At 43.2% G+C, this 26,130-nt stretch overlaps 1 protein-coding gene across 2 annotated transcripts in view; it reads right to left on the reverse strand.

Moving 5' to 3' along the window:
* Nucleotides 1-26,130, reverse strand: part of FBLN5 (fibulin 5) — a 58,870-nt gene that overhangs the window by 17,042 nt on the left and 15,698 nt on the right. For both annotated transcript variants that reach the window (XM_032787472.1, XM_032787471.1), the window contains exon 5: nt 4,436-4,558. In XM_032787472.1, coding sequence (XP_032643363.1) covers nt 4,436-4,558 — 123 coding nt within the window. The remainder of the gene's footprint in view (nt 1-4,435; nt 4,559-26,130) is intronic.

Consider the following 26,130-nt stretch of genomic DNA (forward strand, 5'->3'; position numbering starts at 1 on the left):
AATGTACTCTCTGATGGCACTGGAACCTAATAAACATGATTATGAAAGTTAGGAAGAGCTTTACTCCTTGCTTCAGAGCAGAAATAAAACACCTGATGAATTGTCTCTTTTGTGGCTATTCATTTTCTTTTGGATCAGCTGCCTTCTAATTTATGGAGTTGGTTTTTTGGCTGTCCTCAAAACTTCATATCCTTCCAATAGTAAGTTTATGACCCTGCTTAGATTTTTCTTTATGGGTGATTCAAATAAGCTCTCAGAGCAAATACTGCACTGATATTCAACTTCTATCTCTAGTGACAACCCGAGCCTTGTAGTGACAGCAGATGGAAAAGACGGTATTGGAAGATGTTCCTTATATGAGTGCTTCCTGTAAACAAGGTCATGGGTGAATGGTTTACCGGAATAGCAACTCATTCTTCTCTCTCTCTCTCTCTCTGTTTGTTTGTTTGAGCTGGAAAGTACTGCTGTGTTTGGAAAAACTATAATTATATAAAAGTCTGTGGTGATCTGGAAAAATAACTCAGTTTGATGAAAGCTTAACAAATTTGCACTTGGATAACCAGACCTGAGCTTTCTGAAAACTGCATCCCTAAGACACTCTGGTGGAATATTAAATGATAACATCCAGCCAGTGAAACACTAAGGCAGACATAGAAAACCAGTCAAACAAACACTTCCTTGAGTGAGGGGGTGATTCTTGGCTGAATGTCCAGTGGCAATGAGTACCTGCAGCATTCGTGGGGTTCAGTGGAAATTGACCACCTCTGAAAAGAAGACATATGTTTCCAGCAACTTTTGAAAGCTGCATTTTCTGAATTAGATTTTCTGGGTTGACTCTTGCTCCCTTACTCACAAGGGTATATCCACTGGGCCTGAGTCTTCTCTCTGCCACACCAGTTCCATGCTGGTGCAACTCCTTTGATGTGAATGGAGTTCCACTGGCAAAAGCCAATTAGACTTTTTGTCTTCCATCTGTTTACTAGGGTGAGTAAGGAAAGCAGGATTTGCCATTTATGGTATCAGTTATATCAGAAGTATCTCCAGAAGCTCCAACACATGTGAAAATCAGAATACTGATAGTTTCAGTTTTGTCTGTCACACATAAATACACAAATAGCAGTTCATTGTTTGTCATTTATCATGTACTTTTTGGCATAATATAGGCATTCTCTGACATCTTACTTCAAATTGGTTATGTTCCTGGTTTGGATTTTAAAGCAGAAATTAGGTGTTAAAGACTATTTTATACAATGGAATGTTTGAATAGTTAGGTGATTTTATATGACCATGAAGAATAGACAACACTGGCTAGCTGCTAGCTAGCTATGTCCAGTTTATCAGGTTTAAGTTTTTGGGTTTAAGTGGCAATTTTGTCAAAGAAATGGCTCAGGAAGCTAGGTTAAACAGGACAAAAGAAATGGAAATATGTTTAAAAGCATTAAGGGGCATTGATTTTCACCTTTAATAGATTTATTTTCTGTTTTAGTCCAATACCAAGATGACCCACATACCAGTGACAGGTGTGTCATATAAACGTCTTGATAGGTAGGTTAAGCCCTAATCCTGCAAAGTTTTATACACATTCTCAGCTTTAAGCACGTGAGTACTTTTGTTCTCCTCAGTGGCACCACTCACAGCACTGAAAATTTAGTACATGCTCAAGTCTTTGCAGGATCAGGACCTACAGGTTTCCAAGCCAGGGACTTTGTTTTTGTAGGAACCCTTTTCCTGACTGGCTCCTCTTGGCACTACTGTGTAACTACTGTGCTGGCACTTACTGGCTAAATGTTAAATAGCAACAACAACAATTTGGTTAGACAGATGTGCTGTTCTTACTAACAGTGAAGAAATGTACCAACAGAGACTGCCTTTGTAAACTCAACCCAGCCCTCCAAATACTTTTAAATTATCTTTTTTTTTGCCACGTGCCCAGTGGAAATGGATTCTCCAGGGCCTATGGAAAAGTAGAGAACTGCGAAGACTCTTTGACATTTTTGGAAAAATGCAGACGAGTTTTTTCAGCACAGCTTTTCTTGTTACATCTCTGCATTGCTTTGTGGTGATCTTCCCTACCCTTACTCACAGTTACCTAAATCAACCACTGAAATGTTATTGTCTCTTTAAAATAGCATAAACAGATTCTCTTGGGCAAACTCAGCTCAGCAGGGCAACAGCTATTGGTCTCTGATACTTACTCCAAGCACCAAAGTGCTTGAATTCTGACTCGGGGCCAAATCCTGGTTCCTGCACATAGCTCATGTACTTGGGTTGTGCACAAGGGAACTACATGGGGATCATCACATACCAGGGCCTGGTGCAGAACACACACACAACCCCATGCACAAGATTAACCCAGTGCATCCATAATATCACAGACCACTCGCTAGCCCCAACTCTCCACCTAAAGAGGTATGGTGAGGAATCATACAGAAAGTGCATAGGCTTCCTGAATGGCCCATCTGTGACATCTTCTACCCCAGGAGGCAGAATTACTCAATTTCCACTGAACATAGGGTTTTCTGAGGCCCTCACTATACCAGAGAATTTAGCACTATGTCTTTTCCTTCCCATGTCTCTAGGATAATAGGAATTACAGGAACCTGCTCTAGAATTAAAGGTGCAGGAGACTTGATAACTTCATATCACCGCCAGGTGAGTTACACAGCAGCTTTTAGCAGCAGTTAAAAAAACAGCCATGTAATCCTCCATTCCAACTGCTAGACAGGAGGAGGAGATAAGAAATAAATTCCGAGGAAAATGAGCAGGAAAATCCCATTCTCCTTCCAGCTGAGGTGGAGTGACACTGAAGTCCCATTTTGGAGAACAGATGGGCAAACAGCCCGTGCTGAGAGGGGAAAAAAGCAGTGAGAGAGTGTAACAAGAACATTAAAAACACATTTGGTCGTGTCTCTGACTTAGATGACTTGGCCTAAAATTAAAGCCCATGTCAGTGCCTGTGACTACTGATTGAGGGGAATGGGTGGGGGAAGTGGTGGAGTTTACACCTTTGCTGTTGCTGCTATTTGGTAGGGTTGGGTTTTTCACATTGTAGGGCACTGCAGACACAGAGATTGACTCTCTGCAGCTGACAGAGAGAAGAGCTCTGAATCTGTTGAAACAGCGCTGGTTTCAGACTCACATGTTTACCTGTGTCCAAAATTTTCCAGTGGGTTCACTGCTCTGTTTCTTGATGTTATTGTTACTGAGCTCCTGCTCTCTAGTAATGTAAGCGCCTTAGGTTAGGATTGTAACCACGTGGAAAGCACATGTTGCTGGTATGTCATATTTTTATGAACTAGAACATACAAAAGGGGCTGCTTTCATAGTGGCAGTCAGTAACATGGATGCCAGTCATATGGCATTGTCATTTTGTTGCATGTGAGAGTCTTTTTGCCAAGTATACTATTGGCACTTAACAAATAAGAAAGATGTTAGTTTTCCACATAGATCAAGGTTGAGCTCTGTATTTGACGAAGACTCTCAGTGATGTCAGTTCAGCTCTGTACCACCATATGCACACACCAGAATCCTAAATTGTCCAAAACTATGGAAGATTTTGAACACAGAAGAAAAAATGAAAATTATGGAATTTGGGAGACCCATGATAACAATCCAACTTTAATTATCATCAAAACATTGGGGAGACAGAAAGAGACCAGAATTATGACTAAAATGAATTTGATTAATCAGATGGACACTGATTTTCCAGAATCACTGTAGATCAGTGGTTTTCAAACTTTTTTTCTGGGGACCCAGGTGAAAAAAATTGTTGATGCCTGTGACCCAACAGAGTTGGGGATGAGGGGTTTGGGGTGTGAGAGTGGCTCTGGGTTTGTGGGGGGCTCAGTGCTGGGGGTTAGGATGCGTAAGGTGCAGGTTCAGGGGTGTGGCAGGGATGAGGGGTTTGGGATGCAGGAAGGGGTTTCAGGTTTGGGGGGGCTCAGGGCTGTGAAAAGAGATTGGGGCATGGGGTTGTGGCACAGACTTACCTCCAGTGGCTCTCGGTCAGCGGCGCAGCTGGTGTGCACCGCAGACCAGACTGCACCCCTGAAGTGGCCAGCAGCATGTCTGGCTCCTGGGCAGAGGCACGTGATTCTTGCCCGCAGACACCACCCTCCCCCTCCCCCACAGTTCCCATGGCTGGTTGCCAGCCAATGGGCATGAGGAACCGATGCTCTGGGCAGGGGCAGAGCACGGAGCCCTGTGGCCCCCCTGCTGGCTGCGTCCAAGGCACAGCACGGTGTCAGAAAAGGTAGGCACTAGCCTTCCTTAGCTGGGCAGCACCATCGACAGGACTTATAACATTCCGGTTGGTGGTGCTGACCACAGCAAGGTAACTCAGTGCCTTAGATGCCATGACCCGCTAGTGGGTTGCAACCCATGGTTTGAAAAACACTACTCAAAGGATGTATATCAACATTCCAGAAGAACGTACCTAAACACTGGCCTTCTAAGAGCCAGTAGCCCTCAGTGCAGGAGCAGGTGTATCCTCCTTCAGTGTTTATACAGATCTGAGTGGGGTTACACTGGTGTGACTCGGAAGCACATTCATCAATATCTGAAATACAGAAATGTACCATCAAAGCTTTATATAATTATTAAAACAAATGGTGAGTTTATTTTAATTGTATGGAGACTTGAAATATATCAGAGGATGAATCTGAGAAGAAATCAAAGGAAGTTGAACATACTCAATGTTTGAGGCATTGCACAGAAATTCACAGAAGACACCAAGTTTTGAGGTGCTGAAGTCAGTGAGGAAAGTACTCCACACCTCTCAGAAGGTGCTCAGATCCCTGCAAGATCAATCCCATAAAAGTGATTGTTTCCTAGAGCTAATCAAAAAATTGAAATTTCCATCGCATCAGACATTTTTGGTGGCTCCATTGCAAAGATTAATATCAACCTACCCAAAACAAAACATTTCATTTCAATTTCCCTGATTTCTTGTTGAAAATCTCAGTGAGGAAAGAAGAGGAAGAAGAGCTCTGTATATGCTCGAAAGCATCTCTCTCTCATCAGTAGAAGTTGGTCCAATAAAAGGTATTACTTTACTCACTTGTCTTTCTAATAGGAAAATGTTTCACTCAAAAAACATTAACTAGCCTTACTGATTTCAATGCATTTGGCATTTTATTACCACCTTCTTTGGGGTTTTTTGTTTGTTTGCAAATAATTCAATATTCATATAAACTGAGATACTATAACCTAATTGATTAAAAAATTGCATTATTGGAACCCTCAAGTTGACCCCAACACCTTGGCTGCTGGTGCTCCCCAATCCACTCTCTGCGATGCCTCAACACTTTGGGAATTCTAGCAGATCATAGAAAACAAACGTCTCCACATCCACCAGGGCCTTAACAATGTCCCTCACTGCCACTTGAAGTCCCGAAGCCCTTTTGGATTCATGTGTTTAACCTTCACCAATGCAATTGCAACTCTGAAGTTTGGAAAGTCAAACAGAGTTCACAAGAAGTTACAAACACCCAGTGCAGAAAATCCCCGACTTTGATTTCCTGTGAAGCTCATGGGCAACCCTAAACCACATCTGCACAAACCCTGGCAGATGCAGATACTTGCTGCAGAAATGGAAAATTAAAGACTCTCCAGTGTGCAACTGCGGTCACCCAGAACAGACCATGGAACATAAAACAACTCAATGCCTGATTCACAAATATGAAGGCGGCAACACAGCGATACCCTCCGCTAATCTTGACGCAATTATCTGGCATAACCATCTGAACGTAAAATTATAGTTGTTGCTCTACATCAACCATACAAAGAAGATCGATTAAAAATGCCTTTCAGAGTCATAAGTTCAATTTGAATCCCTCGTCTGATATCTTTCCCAGTGTTTCTGGCATTGTGTTTGGTTCTAGAGATCAGAAATGGAATAGTCAGATGATAAATGGTGACATTCTTTATGTCAACTTAGATATCTATGTTTTATTGATGATTTTTAAATTATTCTTGATTCCATCACACTGTGCGCTGGCCTTTGCTGAGTTATCATGTCATCATATTGGTGCTACTCCCTCAAACCTTCCCTTGCTGTTTTGTTAACCCCAACTTTGTTGTGTCATGACTGAAATCTGCTTGTAAGCGGGAGATCACACTTTCCATAGCTGTCATATGTTATTTGTCTTAGTATATTGAGAACCCTTGGGGTAGGGCTTGTATATTCCTCTGTATGTAGACTGTACATTGTGGGTACCAGCCAAATACAGAAAACAATTATGGTAATGTGTTTTTCATCAAAATGCATTCAGTTTTTTACTTACGCTTTTTATTTTAAAGGCAGGAACGTGGGACCCTACCAGCCATGACTGCTGCTGCCCACAGTAATTTCTTGGCATGGCTTGGCCCTGCGCCTCACAAAATGCTGCATTCAGGCCATCCCCTCATTCCATGCTCACAACTCCCAGTGTCATTAATGGCAGAGGCCCCGTGTGGTCTAAAGTGCGGCCAGGAGGAGGATCTCAAGGTATTATGTGGTGCAAATAGTGTTTGAAGAGTATTTGTTACATCCTTGGGGGCAATAGTTTTAGGAAGAAATCACTGGAGACACAGAGAGCTGTAAACCTTGAAGCAGCCATTTTATTGCCACTCACAGAACTAACCAACAGCCAGCCAAAACTGGCTGGGCTATCCCCTAATAATCTAACTCAATTGCCATAGCAACACAAGATTCTGTTACCACGACAACCAAATACACATCAGTATTGACCTTCCTTCACTGTTTTCTCTTCATTCTTTATGTACAGTAGCTCCCCTCCCCTCTAAACTCAGGTTCTTGAAGCAGGTATAAGACTTACCTTCACCTAAAGCAGCGGGCTGCTCTGAAATCAGCTATGTTCTATGCATTGGCCTTGTGAGGAGATTGCTAAAGAGTTACATGGGATGTACCTACTTCTAGAAATGAAGGCATCACTGCTGTTGTCCCACTACCTACTGGGAAAAGTCCTTAGCTTACTTTCAAACCACAGTCTTCCACCAGGGTAGAGGAGACAATTCAACCTCCGTTTCCATTTGAAAGCAAAATTTGGACAGCGAGGACTCTGAGCAATGCTTCTGCCACCTTAGGAAAACTGGCCAATTTCCACTTTTACTAGTGGGCAGTTACCCACCCAAAACATTTTGCTGCCCCTTATATTTTGCTATCCATGGGGGTCACCTGATTGACTTGCATGGTAAGGCTGCCCTTGCATACAGAAGGCAGGTATGAACTGCATGGGGCGGCAACATAATGGGCCATGAAAATTGTAAACATTATGTGCATCTTCATAGCCCTGGATTAGGCCTTAATATAAATATTAAACCTTTACGTTCCACCTCACTGGCTGGCTTCCTCCAGGGCAAGTCCCACCGATGATGCACATTTAAAACTTTGAAAGCCCCAGTAAGTGGAATAAAATTATTATTATTTGGCAAGTTGCCTTCTCAGTTCAAATACATGGAGTAATTCCAGTATAATATGTAATGCTCACGTCTGCCAGTACGTATTTACATGGCGTTGGCTTGTTAAATGATGGATGACAGTTATACCCTGGGAAAAATATCTGCCCAGGAATTTGGTAACCGTTGCCTATATCCTTGAAAGAAGATGGGGCAGGGAGATGGCAGGGGCAGAGGGACTGGCAGCACTGCAGCACACCTGTTAGAACAGAGGCACAGGCAGAGAGAATGCCATATCATCTCTCAGATTGGTGCTCTGATTAAGCTGAAATTAAACATTTAATAGGGAAAAAGCAAACCAACCGGGGCAAAAGCTACCTATAAAACATAGTGACCCATAGACAGGTTGCCCATACTGAATACATTGGACTTAAATACCTGCAGGAAAAATACATTCAACCACGCCAAGGACATTCTTTGGCATCCTTTGGTACAGTGGAAAATTAAAAGTCATATAACTAGCGCTTTCTGTGAAAGTCACTTCCTTTTCTAGTTGGAGAGCATGTTATTTCTATCCCATTCTCAATACAAGAGCAAAGGGCTAGGTGCGTGCTCGCCGGGCTTTTTCCTGCTATCTCCACACATCATGATGTATACAGAATCAATAATACTTAACACTTTGCCAGTGATTTTCCTTTCAAAATACTTCATAAAGTATGACCTAATTAATGAGGGGATGGTGAGTTTTGTCGTTAAGCCACTGGACTGGGACTCGAGGACATGGACTTAATACTCTGCTTTAGTGCAGTCCCTTTGTTATTTTGGTCAACTTATTTAGGCCCCATCCTCAAAGGTAATTGGGCATCTAATGAGCATTTATTTCAATGGACCTTAGATGTCTAAATACTTTGAGAATCTGAGCCTGAATCTCTCTGGGCTTCACTTCCCATTTCTAAAGTGAGGCTAATAATATTTCCTCTCACACACAACTTGTCTCTCTTGTTTCTTTACACTGCAAGCTCTTTAGGGCAGGAGTTCTCTGCCCCTCTATTCAGCACCTGTGCACAATGAGGTTTGCTTTTGAATGGCCCATCTAAGTGATACTGTAATACTAATTATAGTGATAATCCTCATAGAACCCTGTAAGATGGATAAACATTACTATCCCCATTTTACAAATGGAAAAATTGAGGCTGAGCAGTTGAAGAATCACACAGAGAGAACTGGGATCAGGACTCAGAAGTTCCTTGTTCTCAATCCTTTCGCCCAAACCGCACTCTCTCTCATGTGTCTGAAAAAATGCAGGAGCTGATTTCCTAAGATATGGTAAGTGGCAATGCAAGTGATGCATCAGAATGCAGGATTGAACTGTAAATGAGGATCCACAGCTATTTTGCGTCAAGTTTCCCTCCAAAAGTTCAACGAAGTTCAAAGGCTCTCTACCAGCATAACTATTGCTTGTTCTGTGCTACACACAGTATTTATATCCCATCCACATGGAATACCTGAGTTCAAGTCTCTGAGTCAAATCAGGCAGTGCAGGGGTTTGAAAACAGGTCTCACATTTCAGGTCAGTGCCCTATCCACCAGGATTTGGGTAGGGTGGGTGTCTCTAGTTTTTCACAAGAAAGGACTGACCTGGCTTAGGTGCCTGACCCAGGAAAACTCTGACCAGAAACAGGCACCTAAAGCCCGGATCATGGAAGTTAGGTGTCTAAATGCGGAGGAGGCCTGGAATTACTTTAAGTCGCAGCTGCGGAAACTGTCAAAAGCCTGCATCCCAAGAAAGGGGAAAAAAACCATGGGCAGGAGTTGTAGGCCCAACTGGATGAGCAAGCATCTCAGAGAGGGGATTAGGAAAAAGCAGAAAGCTTACAGGGAGTGGAAGAAAGGCGGGATTAGCAAGGGAAGCTACCTTAGTGAGGTCAGAACATGTAGGGATAAAGTGAGGAAGGCTAAAAGCCACACGTTAACTGGACCTTGCAAAGGAATAAAACCAATAGTAAAAGGTTCTACAGCCACATAAATAAGAAGAAAACAAAGAAGAAGAAGTGGGCCACTATACACTGAGGATGGAATGGAGGTTAAGAAACCTAGGCATGGCCCAATATCTAAATAAGTACTTTACCTCAGTCTTTAATAAGACTAGTGAGGAGTTTAGGATGATGGAGGGATGATAAACGGGAATGAGGATATGGAGGTGGATATTACCGCATCTGAGGTAGAGGCAAACTTGATCAAGTTGCCTCTACCTCAGATGCGGTAATATCCACCTCCATATCCTCATTCCCGTTTATCATCCCTCCATCATCCTAAACTCCTCACTAGTCTTATTAAAGACTGAGGTAAAGTACTTATTTAGATATTGGGCCATGCCTAGGTTTTCTTAACCTCCATTCCATCCTCAGTGTATAGTGGCCCACTTCTTTTCTTGTTTTCTTCTTATTATGTGGCTGTAGAACCTTTTACTATTGGTTTTATTCCTTTGCAAGGTCCAGTTAACGTTCAATAACTCAGTCATGTGTTAGGGGTTGTTATAAAAGTGGATGGGTAGGGTTCTGTGGCCTGCTTTGTGCAGGAGGTCAGACTAGATGATCATATCGGTCCCTTCTGACCTACGAGTCTATGAGTCCCTTTGTGGATGTGGACCTTAAATACTGCCTTAATCCTCTGCATTTTACTCCTGGATCAGCTTAGGCAGCTCTCTACTCAATGTTTGCTGGTTTCTGGGAATCTCTTTCTTAGGCACCTACTTTCCCCATGCATTGTCTAGGGGAGCTTGGGCACATAACTCAGGGCCAGGGATTACACTGGGCAGCAAAGTCTCTAAAGAGTTAGATGTGGGACACTGAGCGTTGCAGTGCTTAAGTCCCCTTTGTGAATCTAGGCCCGGGGCTGCTGTGGGGATCGGTACCTTGGAAATCAACATTATAATATAATGAATAAAATGTTGTATTTACGTCCATAATTCAAACGAACATTTACTCACTGGGTTTTTATTTAAAAAAGCAATGAATGCAAACATGTAAAAATGTATATTTTGTAAATATAAAAAGGAAAACACAGCAATCAAAGGATGCTGCTACCATCCCTCCCTAATGATGCTACTCCTCAACAGAATGCATGATGATTATTTTCATTTCTATGGCCTCGGGTGCACAAAGAACACAGGATTAGGTCCAGGATCACTTGTAACAACAATATAATAAGACACAACAGCATAGAGAGAAAACCCCTGATAAAAGAGTTAGGAAGAATAGGATAATGTCAGTTTAGCATTATACAAAATCAATGTAGCCCATATTAAATGGATTAAAAACTAGTTAACTGACAGATCTCAAAATAATTGTAAATGGTGAAGCATCAGCCAGTGGGAGTGGTTCTTGTGGGGCCCTGCCCAGCTCTGTTCTTGGTGCAGTGTTACTTAACAACTTTATTAATGATCTGGAAAAAATATTAAATCACTGGTAAAAGGCCAATGACACAAATTGGTCTAGTAGTAATAATGGTAGGGCCAAGTCGGTTATACAGACTGCTTGGTAAGGTGAGCTCATGGAACAACCCGTGTTAACACAGACAAATGCAATTGCGGTCATACATCTAAGAACAAAGAACCCATGTCATTCCCACAAGATGGGAGACAATATCCTGGAATGCAATGACACTGTAATAGATCTGCTATAGCTCAGTCACAAACCAGGGGCTTGATGTAGAAATTACTGGTGAGGTTCTACAGTTTGTGCGATGCAGGAGGTCAGACTAGATCATCATAATGGTCCCTTCTGAATTAAAATTCATGAATCAAATACCATGAGAGAGGCATATTATCTTCCTAGGTACCAACAGGAGCGGCGCCAGGGTTTTTGGCGCCCTAGGCGCAGGGCCGGCTCTAGCCATTTCGCCGCCCCAAGCCGGTCCCGCGGCTCCGGTGGACCTCCCGCAGGCACCCTTGTGGATGCTCCACCGGAGCCACGGGACCAATGGACCCTCCGCAGGCACGCCTGCGGGAGGTCCACCAGAGCAGCCTGCTGCCCTCCCAAATCCTGGCGCCCTAGGCGACCACCTGGGTCGCCTAAATGGAAGCACTGGCCCTGGGTACCCAGGAGCCTCACCACCATAATATCTGAACTCCTCTGGAGTAGTCAGAAATAGACATAACAATCACCCTCTCTTTCTTCCTTCTAAGCCTGGAAAACTTTGAAAAATCAGAAAATGCTGATAATATTGTTATTCTAAAAGGTGTTAATGGCTTCCCTCAATCCTAGACCTGGTTAAAGCCAATGGATATTCTAAGCCCCCTTCTTTCAGACTAAAAGAAAGGAGCAATTAAACCCCTTATTGGAATGAGGAAGCTGGAGACAATAGAAGCTACTGCCATAAGCAATTGGCAGCATGGCAAATCCTCAGCAGGGCTCAGCCATGTAGTCGGAGGTAGATCCCTGGAACTAGTTATAAACACAGGACTTAGGGAATTGTTTTAGCAAGCGTTGTATGTGTGTGAGAAAGTTCGAAAGCAGGAGAGGCCATCATGAGAGTTGCACTGAAATGGAACAGTGATATGGAGGGATTTGGAGATCCCCATTTCATATCATACAGCAATGGGATAATATCAATACCCTTTTACTAGAAGCATGTCCCAAGACACTGAAATAATTAATATTGTCATTGTCTGTGCAACTCTGGATTCCAACTGCAACCTCTTTCAGCTTCCATTGCTGAGGCAATAGAAACTGTCGTCCACTAACTAACTTCACAGCAGCTGGGAGTATTCTATCCAAGTACTCATCTGGTTCACATCACTATAATATTCAGTGCGGACCTAGGAGTCCTGGGGAGAAATACCTATATAAGTGTCATACATTATAACACAAAATTGACATTGTATTTATTCAGCCGAATAAATACAATTTGCTGATGATGAAGATGCTGGTGTTTGTTCTACGGCATTCAGGGAAACAGGACTTTGTGCACAATCTTTGTAAATGAACAGGGTTGCACCCAAGAAACATCTGTTAATGGAAACAGCTTATTAAGGCCCTGAATATGTCTAAACTGGTCAGGTCAAAGGGACAACATCAACAATTTTAAATGAAAAATTCTGGTTCTGAGAGAGGGCCAATTTTGGAAGAAAAAAATCTTTTCATACAAAAAATGATTAGCTCCTCTGCTGATCAGTTTGTTTTAGAGAGAGATTGAGTGTGTAAGTGTGTGTGACTGAGTATGGCTCAGTCATCTGAGTGGGGATGCCCTGCATAGCAGTGGATGTATATTATAGAGAAGACAAGAGCAGACTGACTTTCCCTTCTTCCAGATGTTTTGATTCAAGGGCGTTTTACTTTTCCTCTCTCCCCTCGCCCCCCACCATTAAACCAACATGGCCATGGGAGCTTACGCAGGTTCTAGGGCAGCATCTTCCAGTGTTCTTGCAACAAGTTGAGGGGCTGCAGGTTCCCATCATCATTTCCCACCTCCCTAACTAATAGAACTGGTTTGGTAATTTAAAACACTGGCAGCTCACTTTTAGAACAATAAATAGAATGAATGTCTTCTTATTGTTTATAGGAATAATCACAAGCCAGGACTAAACAGACGAGCTCTGGGACATGGGTATTGGTTCCAAGATTATTTGGAACAAAGCTCTTTCCCTAAATGTCTCCACCATTCCTTTTTTGGACACTGAGAAAATAATTTCCTTGGTAGTAGATTTTTACACAGTGAAATCACATGTTTTCTCAGAAAGTTTTTTTCTCATGATAATTACAGTTGATAAGAAAGGGGAAAATAACAATGCCACATTCCTAAAGTGCAGACTGAAGCCAACTTCAAACTGCTGCTGTGTGGGGTCAGCGCTATTTTCCAAGGACAGCCAGCCCAGCTGAGACTGGAAACTATCCAAGACCAATTCCCTATACACCTGTTTAATTGCAGATTTCAGGGTCTGAGAACTGGCCCTTGACTGTTGAATTCATTTTAGCTCTGCATCCCATTTACATTATAGTAACAGTTGATTGCTAGGGCTAACACAGTTCTATAGATAGATGGGCAGCCTGAGTTTGGACACTGAATATTGGTAATCATTAATGTGTAGCACTGCTCCTACTGGCTAATATAAGAACTGCTTGACTGTGTGTCCTAGGCTCAATATCTCTGACAGCTAATAGAGAATCTCCTTTAGCTAGCACCCTTTCAGTACTGCAGAAATAACGATGATAATAAGCAATAGCTCAAGGGGTGAGAAGCTGTGTTTTCAGCCCTGCTACTGGCGTTCCTTATATTGCAATGGTGCTTGGAGGTCCCAACCAGGGTAGGGGCCATCGTGTACAAATGCACGACGAGAGGCAATCATTGCTCATCAAAAAGCTCACGCTTGTGCAGTTCTGTGTTGCCACAGATTTGTTATATCAAGATCAGAAATTATTTGAACCCCATGTTGTCCGGGAAGATTTTTATCCAAATAAGAATATGTAATAAACTGGCTAGAGCGCAGGCATGCCATTAGTCTGGAGTAGATGGAATTAGAATAGCCTCTCTGTGTGTTATAGCTCAAGCGCTAGTGGCCTAGTTTTGGAGCACAAGGATCTTAGTTATTTCCCTGCTCCCCCTGTGAAGTTCTGAGTAGCCACAATGTGACAGAACAGTAGGGAGCAGGATGTCGTGTGGTGGGGGGAACATTTATTATAATATTCAGTGTACCAATCCTATTAAATTAATTAGCAGAAAATTTGCATCTCCATCTTTTCATCTTCATCAGCAACAAATTGTATTTATTCAGCTGAATAAATACATCAATTTTGTGTCATAATGTCTAACACTTACATAAGTATATCACCGCAGGACTCCAAGTACTGAATACTACAGTGATGGGAGCCAGATGAGTGCTTGGATAGAATACTCCCAGCTGTTGTGAAGTTATTTACTGAACGACAGTTTCTATTGCATCAGCAATGGTAGCTGAAAGAGGTTGCAGCTGGAATCCAAAGTTGCACAGACAACCACAATATTAATTATTTCAGTGTCTTGGGACATATTTCTAGCAAAAGGGCATATTATTCCATTGCTGCATGGTATGAGATGTGGATCTGGACACACAGAAAGACCAACCCACATAGAAAAGTCCTATAGAACTCAATAGAAAAATGTTAAGTTTTCTATAGCTTTTAATTATAGCTTTACTATTTAATTCCATAGGATGGTTTTAAAAGAACCTATTGAAACCTCTGTTAAATATATAGGATGTTAGAGTAATATGTATAAAACCCGTTTACATTTCCATAGAATACTATTGTCTTAATCACCAATTGCATTCTATAAGACTTTTCCATTAGGGACTAGGACATGAAAAAAGGGTGTGGAGGGGGGGGGGGCAGGGAGAGGCGGAGAGAACAGATTTGCTATTTTGCTATAACTGCTCTCAAGCCCCAGGGAGCCTGGAGAAATCACTAGCACAAACAGTCCAGCCAACTGATTTAGCCAATTGGTGGTCAGTTTACATTTCCTCTAATGAGTGAACTTCTTGACCGTACATTTTAACTGAATCATTAAGAGCTCCTTTTCCAAGAGTTCGTCTGGCAGGCTAAAGATGATAGAGGCTGTTGATAGATCCCAATAGCCAGTGGAAAGGGGAGTAGACATATTTTTAAGTACAGTTTATCAGAAGAAACCAACCCAAAGGAGATATTAAATAGAAATTAAGGTAGTCAAGAAAACAGATGTGTGCAAATATCAAGTTGCAAGTAATGAAGACAGTATCTTTCACTGTGATGGGCCCTGCCACTGAAATGCAGCCACCTCTGGGGATAAATGTGCCTGCTGTTTTAAACATTGTGCAGGAATATTACCTAGCCATTTAGCTAGATATTAAATGAGTGATTCCATTAAAAATGCAAGAGAAACTTCAGGTATGCAGGATGTAATTAGCCACGTTGGGAATTCAGTCTGGATGTTCAGGCTACTTTCCCAGAAAGTGCCATGGGGTCTTTATTGTCCACAAGAGATCAGGACCTCAGGCACAGATGCAAACAACAGAGGCCACTGTAATGCTGGAAGTTCCCGCTAACACAGTGGCCCTCAAATTGTGGGGTTCTCCCCCTACGGGAGCGCAGACAAACATTCGGGGGGACATGGCAGGGCCCAGGCCTTAGCCTTGGCCTCTGGACCCAGCTCTGTTCCTGGACATGGTCCCTCTTCTAGCCAAGGCCATGGCTCCAACTGTGGCCCCAGCCCCAGCTTTGGAGCCTGGCTCCAGCTCCGTTCCCAGCCTGGCTCTGGCCCTGGCCCCAGCTCCGGCTCTGGAGCCAGCTCCTGGGGCCAGGGCATGGACAGATTCCATTACAAGTAAGGGGGTGGGGTGCAACAGAAGAAGTTTTAGGACCCTGCTCTAACACCATGCTGAGAATTAGCTGTGTGATACCTAATCACAAACTTACTTCTCCCAATACTTTGGTTTTAGTTGGCAGTATCCCATTCAAGGACTGACGAGATCCAAAGTTGTGTAGTTATGAGATGTAAAGGGTTCCCAGCCCAAGGTGCTATGGCTGTAGATAGCTTCATCACGTCCCTGCTCTGTGCAAGCTACATTCATCTATGCTGAAGGTTGCAATGTTTTGTCTTCCTTTGGCAATCTGATACCTCTTACCCTGAACCCAACTGATAAAACCTCCACTAGTCAGTTAGCATTTCACAGGGTTCTGAAAGGGATAAATAGCAGGCAATTCTTTCAGGAAAGAAGGAAAATAATATAGCAGCATCCACTGTGTGTTTGCAGGGAGGGTGGTGAGACATGCTCACTTCTGACTGGGAAGCAGCAGTTCAAATTATCTGCAGTGCTGGCCAGTTCTGGTGGCCTAGTGATTAGATCCTTCTGGATGAAAGTTTGAGCTTCAGCCTCCACCAGTAATGCTCCAGGCCTGCAGGCACTGGGAGTTTTACAAGAGCTGTGTACTCATTCTCAGAAAGAGTGGGCCTTGCATATCCCTCTGCCAGCTGATTTAGGAGCAGACTTGATGGGCTCCTAAAAGAGGGTGTTGCCCACTCCTGCTTGGTTGGAAGATTGTGATGCTTGGGCTTGTGGAAATTAAGGACTTATCAGGGGAGAATGTTATTTTTCAAATGTCATTTGATTTTGAGTTTGGCCATGTGCCAACAGGCTTTACCACAATATTAAAAGCGCCACAAACCAAGGTAATTCTTGTCTAAATGTCGTGGCCTTTTGGTTCATTTGTAAGCAAAGAACTGGCACTGGACAGAAGCCAATGGAGGAGGAAAAATCCTTGAGAATTATTATCTGAAAATACTAGCTTCAGGCTCAGACAGCTGTGTCCTCATTACTGTTAATTGAAAGAGCTATGCATGTTGAGCAACAGTCCCCTCTAATTATGTACACGACGAGCCACCTATTGATTTGTTTCTGCAGTGGTGTCGTTGGAAAATGCCTACAATCCCAACTCAAATGAGAACTGGTTTAAGATCAGATTTGGCACGTATTGGTTTAAAGTCACTGAGCCACATTTGCTTGGAATTCCTAGCCACAGTCTACTTAAAAGTGCTGCTGGCCAAACGGGATCTAAACCTTCTCAAATGAATGAAAACTGAATCTATATGGAGTTATCTTGTTTTAATTTGTTGTGATGAGGATGTTCAGAGCTGATTATACCCTCCTTCCCCACAGGGGCGGCTCCAGGCACCAGCATGCCAAGCGCGTGCCTAGGGCAGCAAGCCACGGGGGGCGCTTAGCTGGTCACCACAAGGGCGGCAGGCAGGTTTCCTTTGGCAGCCTGCCTGCAGCGGGTCCACTGGTTCCGTGGTTTCGGTGGACCTCCCGCAGGCAAGCCGCTGAATCCGCAGGAGTGGGGACCTCCCGCAGGCAAGCTGCCAAAGGCAGCCTGCCTGCTGTGCTTGGGGTGGCAAAATACCTAGAGCCGCCCCTGCTTTCCTAATCTCAGAATAGGGATCCCTTGGAAGAGACACATTTCATTTCAGTTGTTTTCCCCCTCTACTGAATTCTCTTTAAATGGATAAATTAAAACAAAAACCCTCAAGACTTTTGGACTGGTAAGAACTGGCAGATGCTCCCAGCCTCCAGAAGCAAAGAGAGCGTATATTACACCAACTTCCCAGGCTGCTTCCTTCTCATCCAGCAGCCAGCTTGGTACAACACAGTGGTGCTGAGGACGCTGCCAAGTTTTGCATGGTAATGGAGCTCCTGTCAGGGGTGCTGGAACAATTTTTGTAGTGAGGTGCGGAGAGCCATTGAACCAAACTGTAAACCTTGTACATGATGGAAACCATGTCAAGCCAGGGGGTGCGGACATCTCCTCCCCGCACCTCCATTGTTCTAGCACCTATGGCTTCCATCAGTACAAAGAGGTAAGGGACAGGGTTCAAAGTGCAGCACATGAAATGATTGCCTAATTAAGCTTCGCTTAGGTCAGTTTGGACCAGCTTAATATCCCACAACATAGATGACTCAAAAAAGAAAGAGTCAGATCCTCTTCCCCTGTTCTGGTGCTGGTGTAAAATGAATCTGTTGAACATGAGGGCCTTGGTGATCCTCTCACTCAGTATAAATCAGAAATTACTTCACTGACAATAACATAGCACTGCTGCTGGTAAACCAGCATAAGCAAAAGGAGACCCAAGCTCTTCATTTCAGGTTATGGTTAATACTTCACTTTCCTACCATCTATCCAGCGACAATTTAGAAACAGGAAGTGACAGTGAAGTAGGAAAGTGCATTCTCCAGCTTTCCAGACTCCCCTTACTGAGCTTTAATCACTGCACCAATACATTGACTTTTCACCTTCAGAAACCTGAGGTCAAAGCTGATCAATTGCAAAGCTTTATTCCTAGCAAACTAAAAAAAAGGTAATTTTGATTCATCTACCCATCCAAGTCCAAGCACATTTATTTTTATTTAAAAAAATCCCTTACATTTACATGCAGATTAGGTGCCATCTTTGTGACCAGTGTGGCTCTCAGTATCACATACTTTGGGCAGCCCCTGTGTAATTTATTGTTAAAGGTAAATATTTAGCAGGATTGGGGCCCCATTATGCTAGGTTCTGTAAAAATAATGATCAAGAACAAGTTCAATGGGCAAAATACAAGACAGAAACCTGAACATGCAGGTGCTGACCTATCAAACCACTCAAGCATGTGAATAGCTTTAATAAAGGTGATTGAAAAGTGGGAATATTTTTTCCCCAAGAATGTTTAAGAAAAGTGCCCAAAATTCAGAAATTTCCAACCCATTCTAAATGTTAAGCACAAAAATGAGTCAATGAGGCTACTCACTTGCCTAAACGTGTTAATATATTTTGTTGGATTAGGGCCTCGTATCCTAATTCTACAACTACTTCTCCTTGTACATTAAAAATTGGTACATCAACCAAATTATTTTTACATAAGTAGGTGGTGGGGTGCTTAGAGCACAGAAAACCTTACACGATGCAAGTGTAAGAAAGGACTATGGGTGACATTTGTTTCTATTCTGATGTGGAACAAAAAGTCAAATACCAACATTTTGGGGGAACCAAGAGTCTGAAAAATGTTTATTCTGAAATGTTCACATTCTATTTCAGATCAGTTCAACATTTATTTCCACAATTTGTAGTATGGTGGCCTCCAGCCCACATTCTCTTCTGTTGGCTGGGTTCCCCAGCCGGACTACATCTCCCGTGATGCAGTTCAGCCAAAGCGGACACATGGTGCATCACAGGAGATGTAGTTCAGCCAGGGAGCCTGGCCCCTGTGGGAGTATAGGGGCATAAAGCACATGACTGCAGCTCAGGAAGACTCAGATTAATGTCAAAGCGACCCAAGCCAAAATGTTTTAATTAGACAAGAGGAAATGTTTTGACTCAGGCTGACCTGACCTGAAACAAAACATTTAGATTTTCCTGCAGAAAATTTCAGTTCTGCAGAAAATACATTTTCAATTAAAAAGAATTGACAGACAATTCCTGATCAGCTCTAGTTTGGAAGTACTTGTTGACTAGGCCATTTAGTATTATTTCTGAAGCAAACTATTTCTCTGGCTCTCCATCAGGCAGGCTGTAATTCTAGACTGGCACATGTTCCATCATTATATGGGCCTGCCATTGTCAAAACCAAACTGCATTTTTCCTTTGTCTTAGCACTTTGTTTATTAACCTCTTTGAGCTATAAGGGTTTTTGTCATAGTTATTCATGTAAAAAAGCCACCACATGCTTGAAATGCAACATCTTCAGTACACAAGAGTTCCTAATAATTCCTTTAACACAGACACATTTCAATATTTTTATTTCACCTTCAATTATACTGTGCAGATAACACTAACCTCAAAGTCCACCTACACTTCAGAGGAGTAAACGGACCAATGACAGCCCAAGTGTTTCTGATATGGTTTTATATCCTGAGAAATCTTATTTTATTTTAATGTTTTAACTGACTGTGCCTATTATTGGTTTGGGTGATAGATGGGGAAACTGTCCATATTGGGTTTCTAATTCAAGAAATGGAGGTATGTGTGTTTACATTTGTTTACCTGTGAGCATGCTCTCTGTGCTTTCCTGTAACTGTCCCTTTGAATCACAAATAAATGGCTGTAAAATACCTTTTCTTTTTGAGTGTGGGATTAATTAGTTGGATTAGTTTGTCTTATGCAGAGAACACTCTAGATGAAAGCTATTACCCATTCAAATAGATTGATTCTGCATGTACAGAGAGTAAAGTGTGAAACTTCTGACACTATACAAAAATCAGTTATAATGGACTGTGAAAGATCCACTACTCTAATGAATTCGTCCTATTCAATACCAATACTTAGGGATGGTCTGCTCTACTGAGTTAGCTCAGCTTAACTACATCACTCAGGTCTGTGAAAAATGTCACACCCTGTGTGATAGCATTCATTTGACCTAAACACTGCTAGGTCACCACAGAGGTTCTCAAACTTATTTGATTGTGCCCTCCTTCTTTGTATCTGTAGTAGTTTATGCCCTCCTTCCCGTCACGCAAGTACGTACATCAGTTAGAATAAATCAACATGCATCTCACTAAATATTAAAAACAGCAAGGCATTGATTCAAACAGAGCCAATGATCCATTGCAGTAAGAGCACAAGCAAAACTGTGATTGTGGCTGATGCTTACAATTAAATGTGCACACCGCATCGTGGCCAACGGATTAATGTACAGATGGCAATGATTTTGTATAATGCTATGCAAGCTTAACAGAAATCCATCAAAATGCGCAGCACCATCTACAGTCAAGTGCACAGCGCCATCCAAGGACCTAATATGTTTGGAGCAATGAGCTTTGATACTTATTCGTTGCTGTGGGTAAAATGTGCACAGCATGGTTCCCCACCTAAAAAAGGTTCTTACCCACCCTATTTGAGACGCTCTGGATCGATGGACAAATTCTTCCATCAACTTAGCTACTGCGTCTCAGAGAGTTGGACTTACTACAGAGACGGATGAGCCCCTATCCTTGAATCTTCTCCTATCCTTGAATTAGGTTTTTATAAGGCAAACTTTTAATCACCATACTGGAGCACAGAAACTTTCAAATCCACTCCCCCTGCCAATCCCTTTAGTCCTCTGAGGCAGGGGTAGGCAACCTATGGCACACATGCCGAAGGTGGCACGCAAGCTGATTTTCAGTGGCACTCACACTGCCTGGTTCCTGGGGGCTCTGCATTTTAATTTAATTTTAAATGAAGTTTCTTAAACATTTTAAAAACCTTATTTACCTTACATACAACAATAATTTAGTTACAGACTTATAGAAAGAGACCTTCTAAAAACATTACAATGTATTTCTGGCAAAACCTTAAATTAGAGTGAATAAATGAAGACTCGGCACACCACTTCTGAAAGGTTGCCAGCCCCTGTCTGAGGTGTTTTTAGGACTATCTTGAACAGTGATAGCTAAGACAAAATGGCTAACACAGGGTTTCTCAAACAAAGGTCACCGCTTGTGTAAGGAAAGCCCCTGGCGGGCCAGCCCGGTGTGTTTACCTGCCCCGTCTGCAGGTCCGGCCGATCATGGCTCCCACTGACCACGGATCACTGCTCCGGGCCAATGGGAGCTGTTGGAAGCAGTGTGGGCCGAGGAATGTACTGGTTGCCACTTCACCAGCTCCTATTGGCCTGGAGCAGTGATCCGCGACCAGTGGGAGCTGCAATCGGCCAGACCTGCGGACAGGGCAGGTAAACGCATCGGGCCGGCCCACCAGGGGCTTTCCCTACACAAGCGGCAACCCCTGTTTGAGAAACTCTGGGCTAAACATGTTTTGAAGCCCTAGCTCCACTGAAATCAACGGCAAAACTTCCATTGCACTTCAGTGGGGCCAGGATTTCACCCCTACTGTAGACAGGGCAGTTTGCCATTTTAACACCTTTTAGTTGGTTTAAGTGAACCCTAGGTTTCAGAACCTTTGTCCTAGTGTGGACAAACTCTGTACCTCAATTCATCCCTTGATAGAAAGAGAAAACACTACCGTCTTCATCCCACAGGAGTTGTAAGGCCTATTTGGCAAATATTTATAAAGCACTTTGAGATGAAAAGTGCAATATAAGTGCTAAGTATTGCCATCATTGTATTTTGTCTTTCATTCAAAGATCTCAAAGAGCCTCCACACAGGAGTTTGAGATTTTAGTAGATTTCAGCTTGGAGATGTTCCATGATAGCTTCAGGACATGTCAATTTCATATCACCTCCAGAACTGAAGTGCATTTCACATGTTCTGCTTGGCCATTGGTGGAGGATCTTTGAAACCTGGGGCACAGATTTACATTTACAAGGTTTTCTACAATCCACTTACATGTTTACATGTCAGAGTTGTCTGGCTTCAAATTTAGCCTGAGACTTTCAGAATTGCCATGGGGATTTGGACATCCAATCCCCATCCATTTTAATGGGAACTGGGCATCAAACTCCTTAGGTTTTCCACCCTAAAAATCTGTCTTATGTTTTAAAATTACTCCTGATAACACTTTGACAATAACACTGCACATATAGCACCTTCTTTCTGAGAAGCTCAAAGCCCTTTGAAAATATAAATGGGCAAATTTCTGAAGTCTTTACTCAGACAAACAATTCATTTACTTTAACAAGAGTTTTACTTGATAAGGGCAAAGTATGAATGCAATAATTGTTCTGGTATTTAGCTTCACAAAACTACACCATCAAATGCAAAGGACCGCAGTCGGCTACTGGGTTAAAGTCCCAGCTGCAATGCTCAGTGATCCACCAGCAGCATATGCTAGGTTTATTGCTGGACTCATCCCCACGCATAAATTAGCATAGCCTCGAAGCTGGTCTAAAATATGCCCAGCTGCAAAGATTGCCAGGGAGATGTTACAACAGCTGAGGATTGCCAGAGTCTACAGTGCTCCAAGAACATCTCATTCCCTCTGACCCAGCTCCTACATTAGAGGCTATGAGGAGTGGACTCTACAGCACATTGGGATTTCTCTTACACTAGAACACTCCTCAGTTAGCCACTTAGGCCAGCTTTAAATCTGGTTTGTTCCACCAGGGTGGCAGAAATCTGATTTAATGTGGACCATAATCTGGCCCAATAAGTATAATTTTAAACTCTTTAAATGTGGAGGCTATAAAAACTTATTGTGTACTATGAACCTTTTCTCCGAAGTCTCAGATTAAAAAAAAATAATTAAAAAAACATTGTCCCTATGCTTCTCCATTACCATCAGTGGTTGGAAGTACTCCCTGTTCTGTGATGTGAAACCTCAGTACATGCAACAGAATTTTTTGCTTCTATGTGATATTGTAACTTGCCATGCACCCCAAGCCTCCGCTTGGCCTTACTGCCTTCTGGAGGTGGCAGAAGCTTACTTTCAATGGGGTGGGTGGGAAAATGGGCTGAGATGTATATTTGGGGTGCAGGCCCTGGCAGGGAGCAGAGGACAGCAGAGGAGATAGTGGAGGGAGCTGGGAGGAAGATAGGGCAGTGGGGAATCTGGGGGACCTGGGGTAACTCCCCACAAAGCTCCACCTCCCTGTTACCTGTGCCCAGCTCCTGCTCCCCACAGGGGGCTCTGCTGTCTTTACTGTCTGCTTCCCAGCTCTCAATGTCACCCGGCTTTGGCTTCATCCTGGGCGCCCGGCAGCTCCAGACCTTGTGCTTCCCTCCCCAATCCTGGCTGCAGTGTCTCCAGCTTCATCCACACTGACCCACTACCAAGCATCTCTGCATGTGGCCAGCCCACTTGTAAGATGCTCTGCAGCAACAGGGAGGGAATGGAGCTGCCTGGCCCAGGACCAGCTCCCCCCACTGGGTGCCCAATTCCTACTTGTTCCATCCCCAGCCCAACACGGGGGCAGAAACATAGTTCAGCTCCTAAAATATTTCCAAATGGGGGTGCTAGCCCCCACCTCCAGCCCTGGTTCTGCCCTCTGGCTGCCTCCTACTCTTTCTTTGATTAAATAGATGTGGTTTTGGATTCTCCTTCCCTCCCCTACATATATTTGTCCAGGTTGAATTTACTTTTGTTAATTTCTTGCCCATAGGAAGGAAAGTCTATAACCTCTTTATAGGTATGTCTGAGCCGCATTTTAAAACCCATGGCAGCAAGTCTCAGAGCCCAGGGCTACAGACTCAGGTTTGCTGAGCTTGCACTATGGCACCAGACACAGCTGTGTAGATGTTTGGGCTCATGCTGGAGCTGGGACTTGGAAGCCAAGGGATGGGGCAGAGGCTTCAGAGCCCTCGCTCCAGTCCAAGCCACATCACATAGCTGTTTTTAGCACCATAGTGCAAGCTCAAGCCTGTAAACCCGAGCTCTGAGACTCACTACTGCAGGTTCTAATCTGCTGTGTAGATGTGTCCTAAGTCTCTCTGGGTTATTCCCCTGCCCATAGTGTAGTTCACAAAATCTTCTCATTTAGTGTTGTTATCTACAGATATAGGACCTGAGCCAATGCCAAGGGAAAGACTCCCATTGGCTTAACAAGCACTGTATTGGACCCATAGTTAATGCATTGTTAACCCCTTCGGCAGCTACTTGCATGGAACTTGGAGAGGGGAACAGAGTGCAGAAGGGAAGAGTTTAGATGAGGCACTTGGATGCCAGTCCTTGTGCCCATGGCTAGAATACTAGCTGTCACTGCAGCATCTCTGTAAATGGCTGTTAATACAGAGCCAGTTCAGTTTTAGAAATATGGAATCCTCTAAGGTTATTATCCAGAACACAACACATGAAACATGGTGGCAGTGGGTGGTGTGAGACTTGTCAGCAGGGAGCGTGAAAAACAGGCAAATAAAGCATCACCTAGAAGCAGTGCAAATAGGCATGGAGGGACAGCCCACCAGGTAGGCTGAAAGTCCAGACAATAAACCTTGCACAAGCATGGAAACAGTGGAAATAAGAGCTGAGTCTGTATAAATAGTTGTCCGTAGGGGGATAAAGATGAGAAAATGAGGTAATTTTTTTTTGTCAATAATAATGCCCAAAACACTGGAACAGCTGAGAAAGGTGCTTGAGTATTGGGATCCAAGATTGTTGAGAGAATCCTAATCCTAGAGAAATGCCCTCAAATAGCAAGGGCAGCTGAAACTGTTCAGGGAAAGGATCAGAATGATAACAGCTATTAGCGTGGAACAAGTACACAAGCTCAAGCTAGAGGAACCCAGGAGGCAGAACAGAGATAGACCAACTGGGAATGAGGACATCATAGTCCAGTGTATCGGGGTGTATGCTGTGGAATGTAACATGAAAGGCAGAATGAAAAACATCCTGCCTGTGGTCAAGAATGCAGGTGTTTGGGAAACAACCATTTTATAGCCCAATGCTGCAGCTACCCCAGGAAGAAAAAAAAACAGCAGCGCACATTATGACTGAAGCTGTAGAAACTTTCAGTGAAGAGGAGGCTATCTGCTGTGTGACTTTAGCAGGTCCAAAGACTCTCAAATATCACACACTGTAGAAGATGACCGCCAGCCATTCAAATGCCATATTTGCAGCCATGTGCTATTAGATCAATGATTAATATGATTCCCTCTGGATTGTAGAGCCAGCTGCAAATAATCCCAGCAACAGTGATACAGAGCAATATTAGACTGGAGGAATATGACCATGGGCTAAGGACGTCCAATAAAACCATTCTGAAGCCAGTGAACACTCTTTTTCAGATTATTAAAGATGATATTTAATAAGACCAGACTTGATAATGGTCCCTGCAGCACCCCTAGAAACCTCTCTACACTCAGGTCATTGCCACGTATCATTATCCTTCGTTTACAGCCCTTCAGCATGTGACAGTGTCTATGTTCAAGCTAATTTGAATTAGTATTTCACAGTAGTGTATCAAATGCTTTACCTAATTCATCTATGGTGTAACTCCATTGGCTTCAGTGGAGTTATAGCAGGGATGAATTTGGCCCATTTTATATTAAATTATCTATCCCTCTTCTCCAGTACCATAGGCCCTATCTGTCTATCTGAGGTACTGATATGGTCCTCATTACAACAGGACCTCAGGATCTGAGAGTCTTACAATCTTTATTGTATTTAACCTCACAACACCTGTGTGAGGTAGGGAACTCTTATCCTCATTACACAGATGGGGTAATTGAGGCATGGACCAAGATTGTCAGAAATGGTTAGTGACTTGGGGGTGCCTAAATTGGGACACCTTCCAAGGGCCTGATTTTTCAGAAGTTCTGAGCACCTGCCCTCCAAAAATCTGGCCCCTTTAAGGTGTTAGTGTTGGACACAAACTGA

Source organism: Chelonoidis abingdonii, chromosome 4 (assembly GCF_003597395.2).
Source record: "Chelonoidis abingdonii isolate Lonesome George chromosome 4, CheloAbing_2.0, whole genome shotgun sequence".
Lineage (NCBI taxonomy): Eukaryota > Metazoa > Chordata > Testudines > Testudinidae > Chelonoidis > Chelonoidis abingdonii.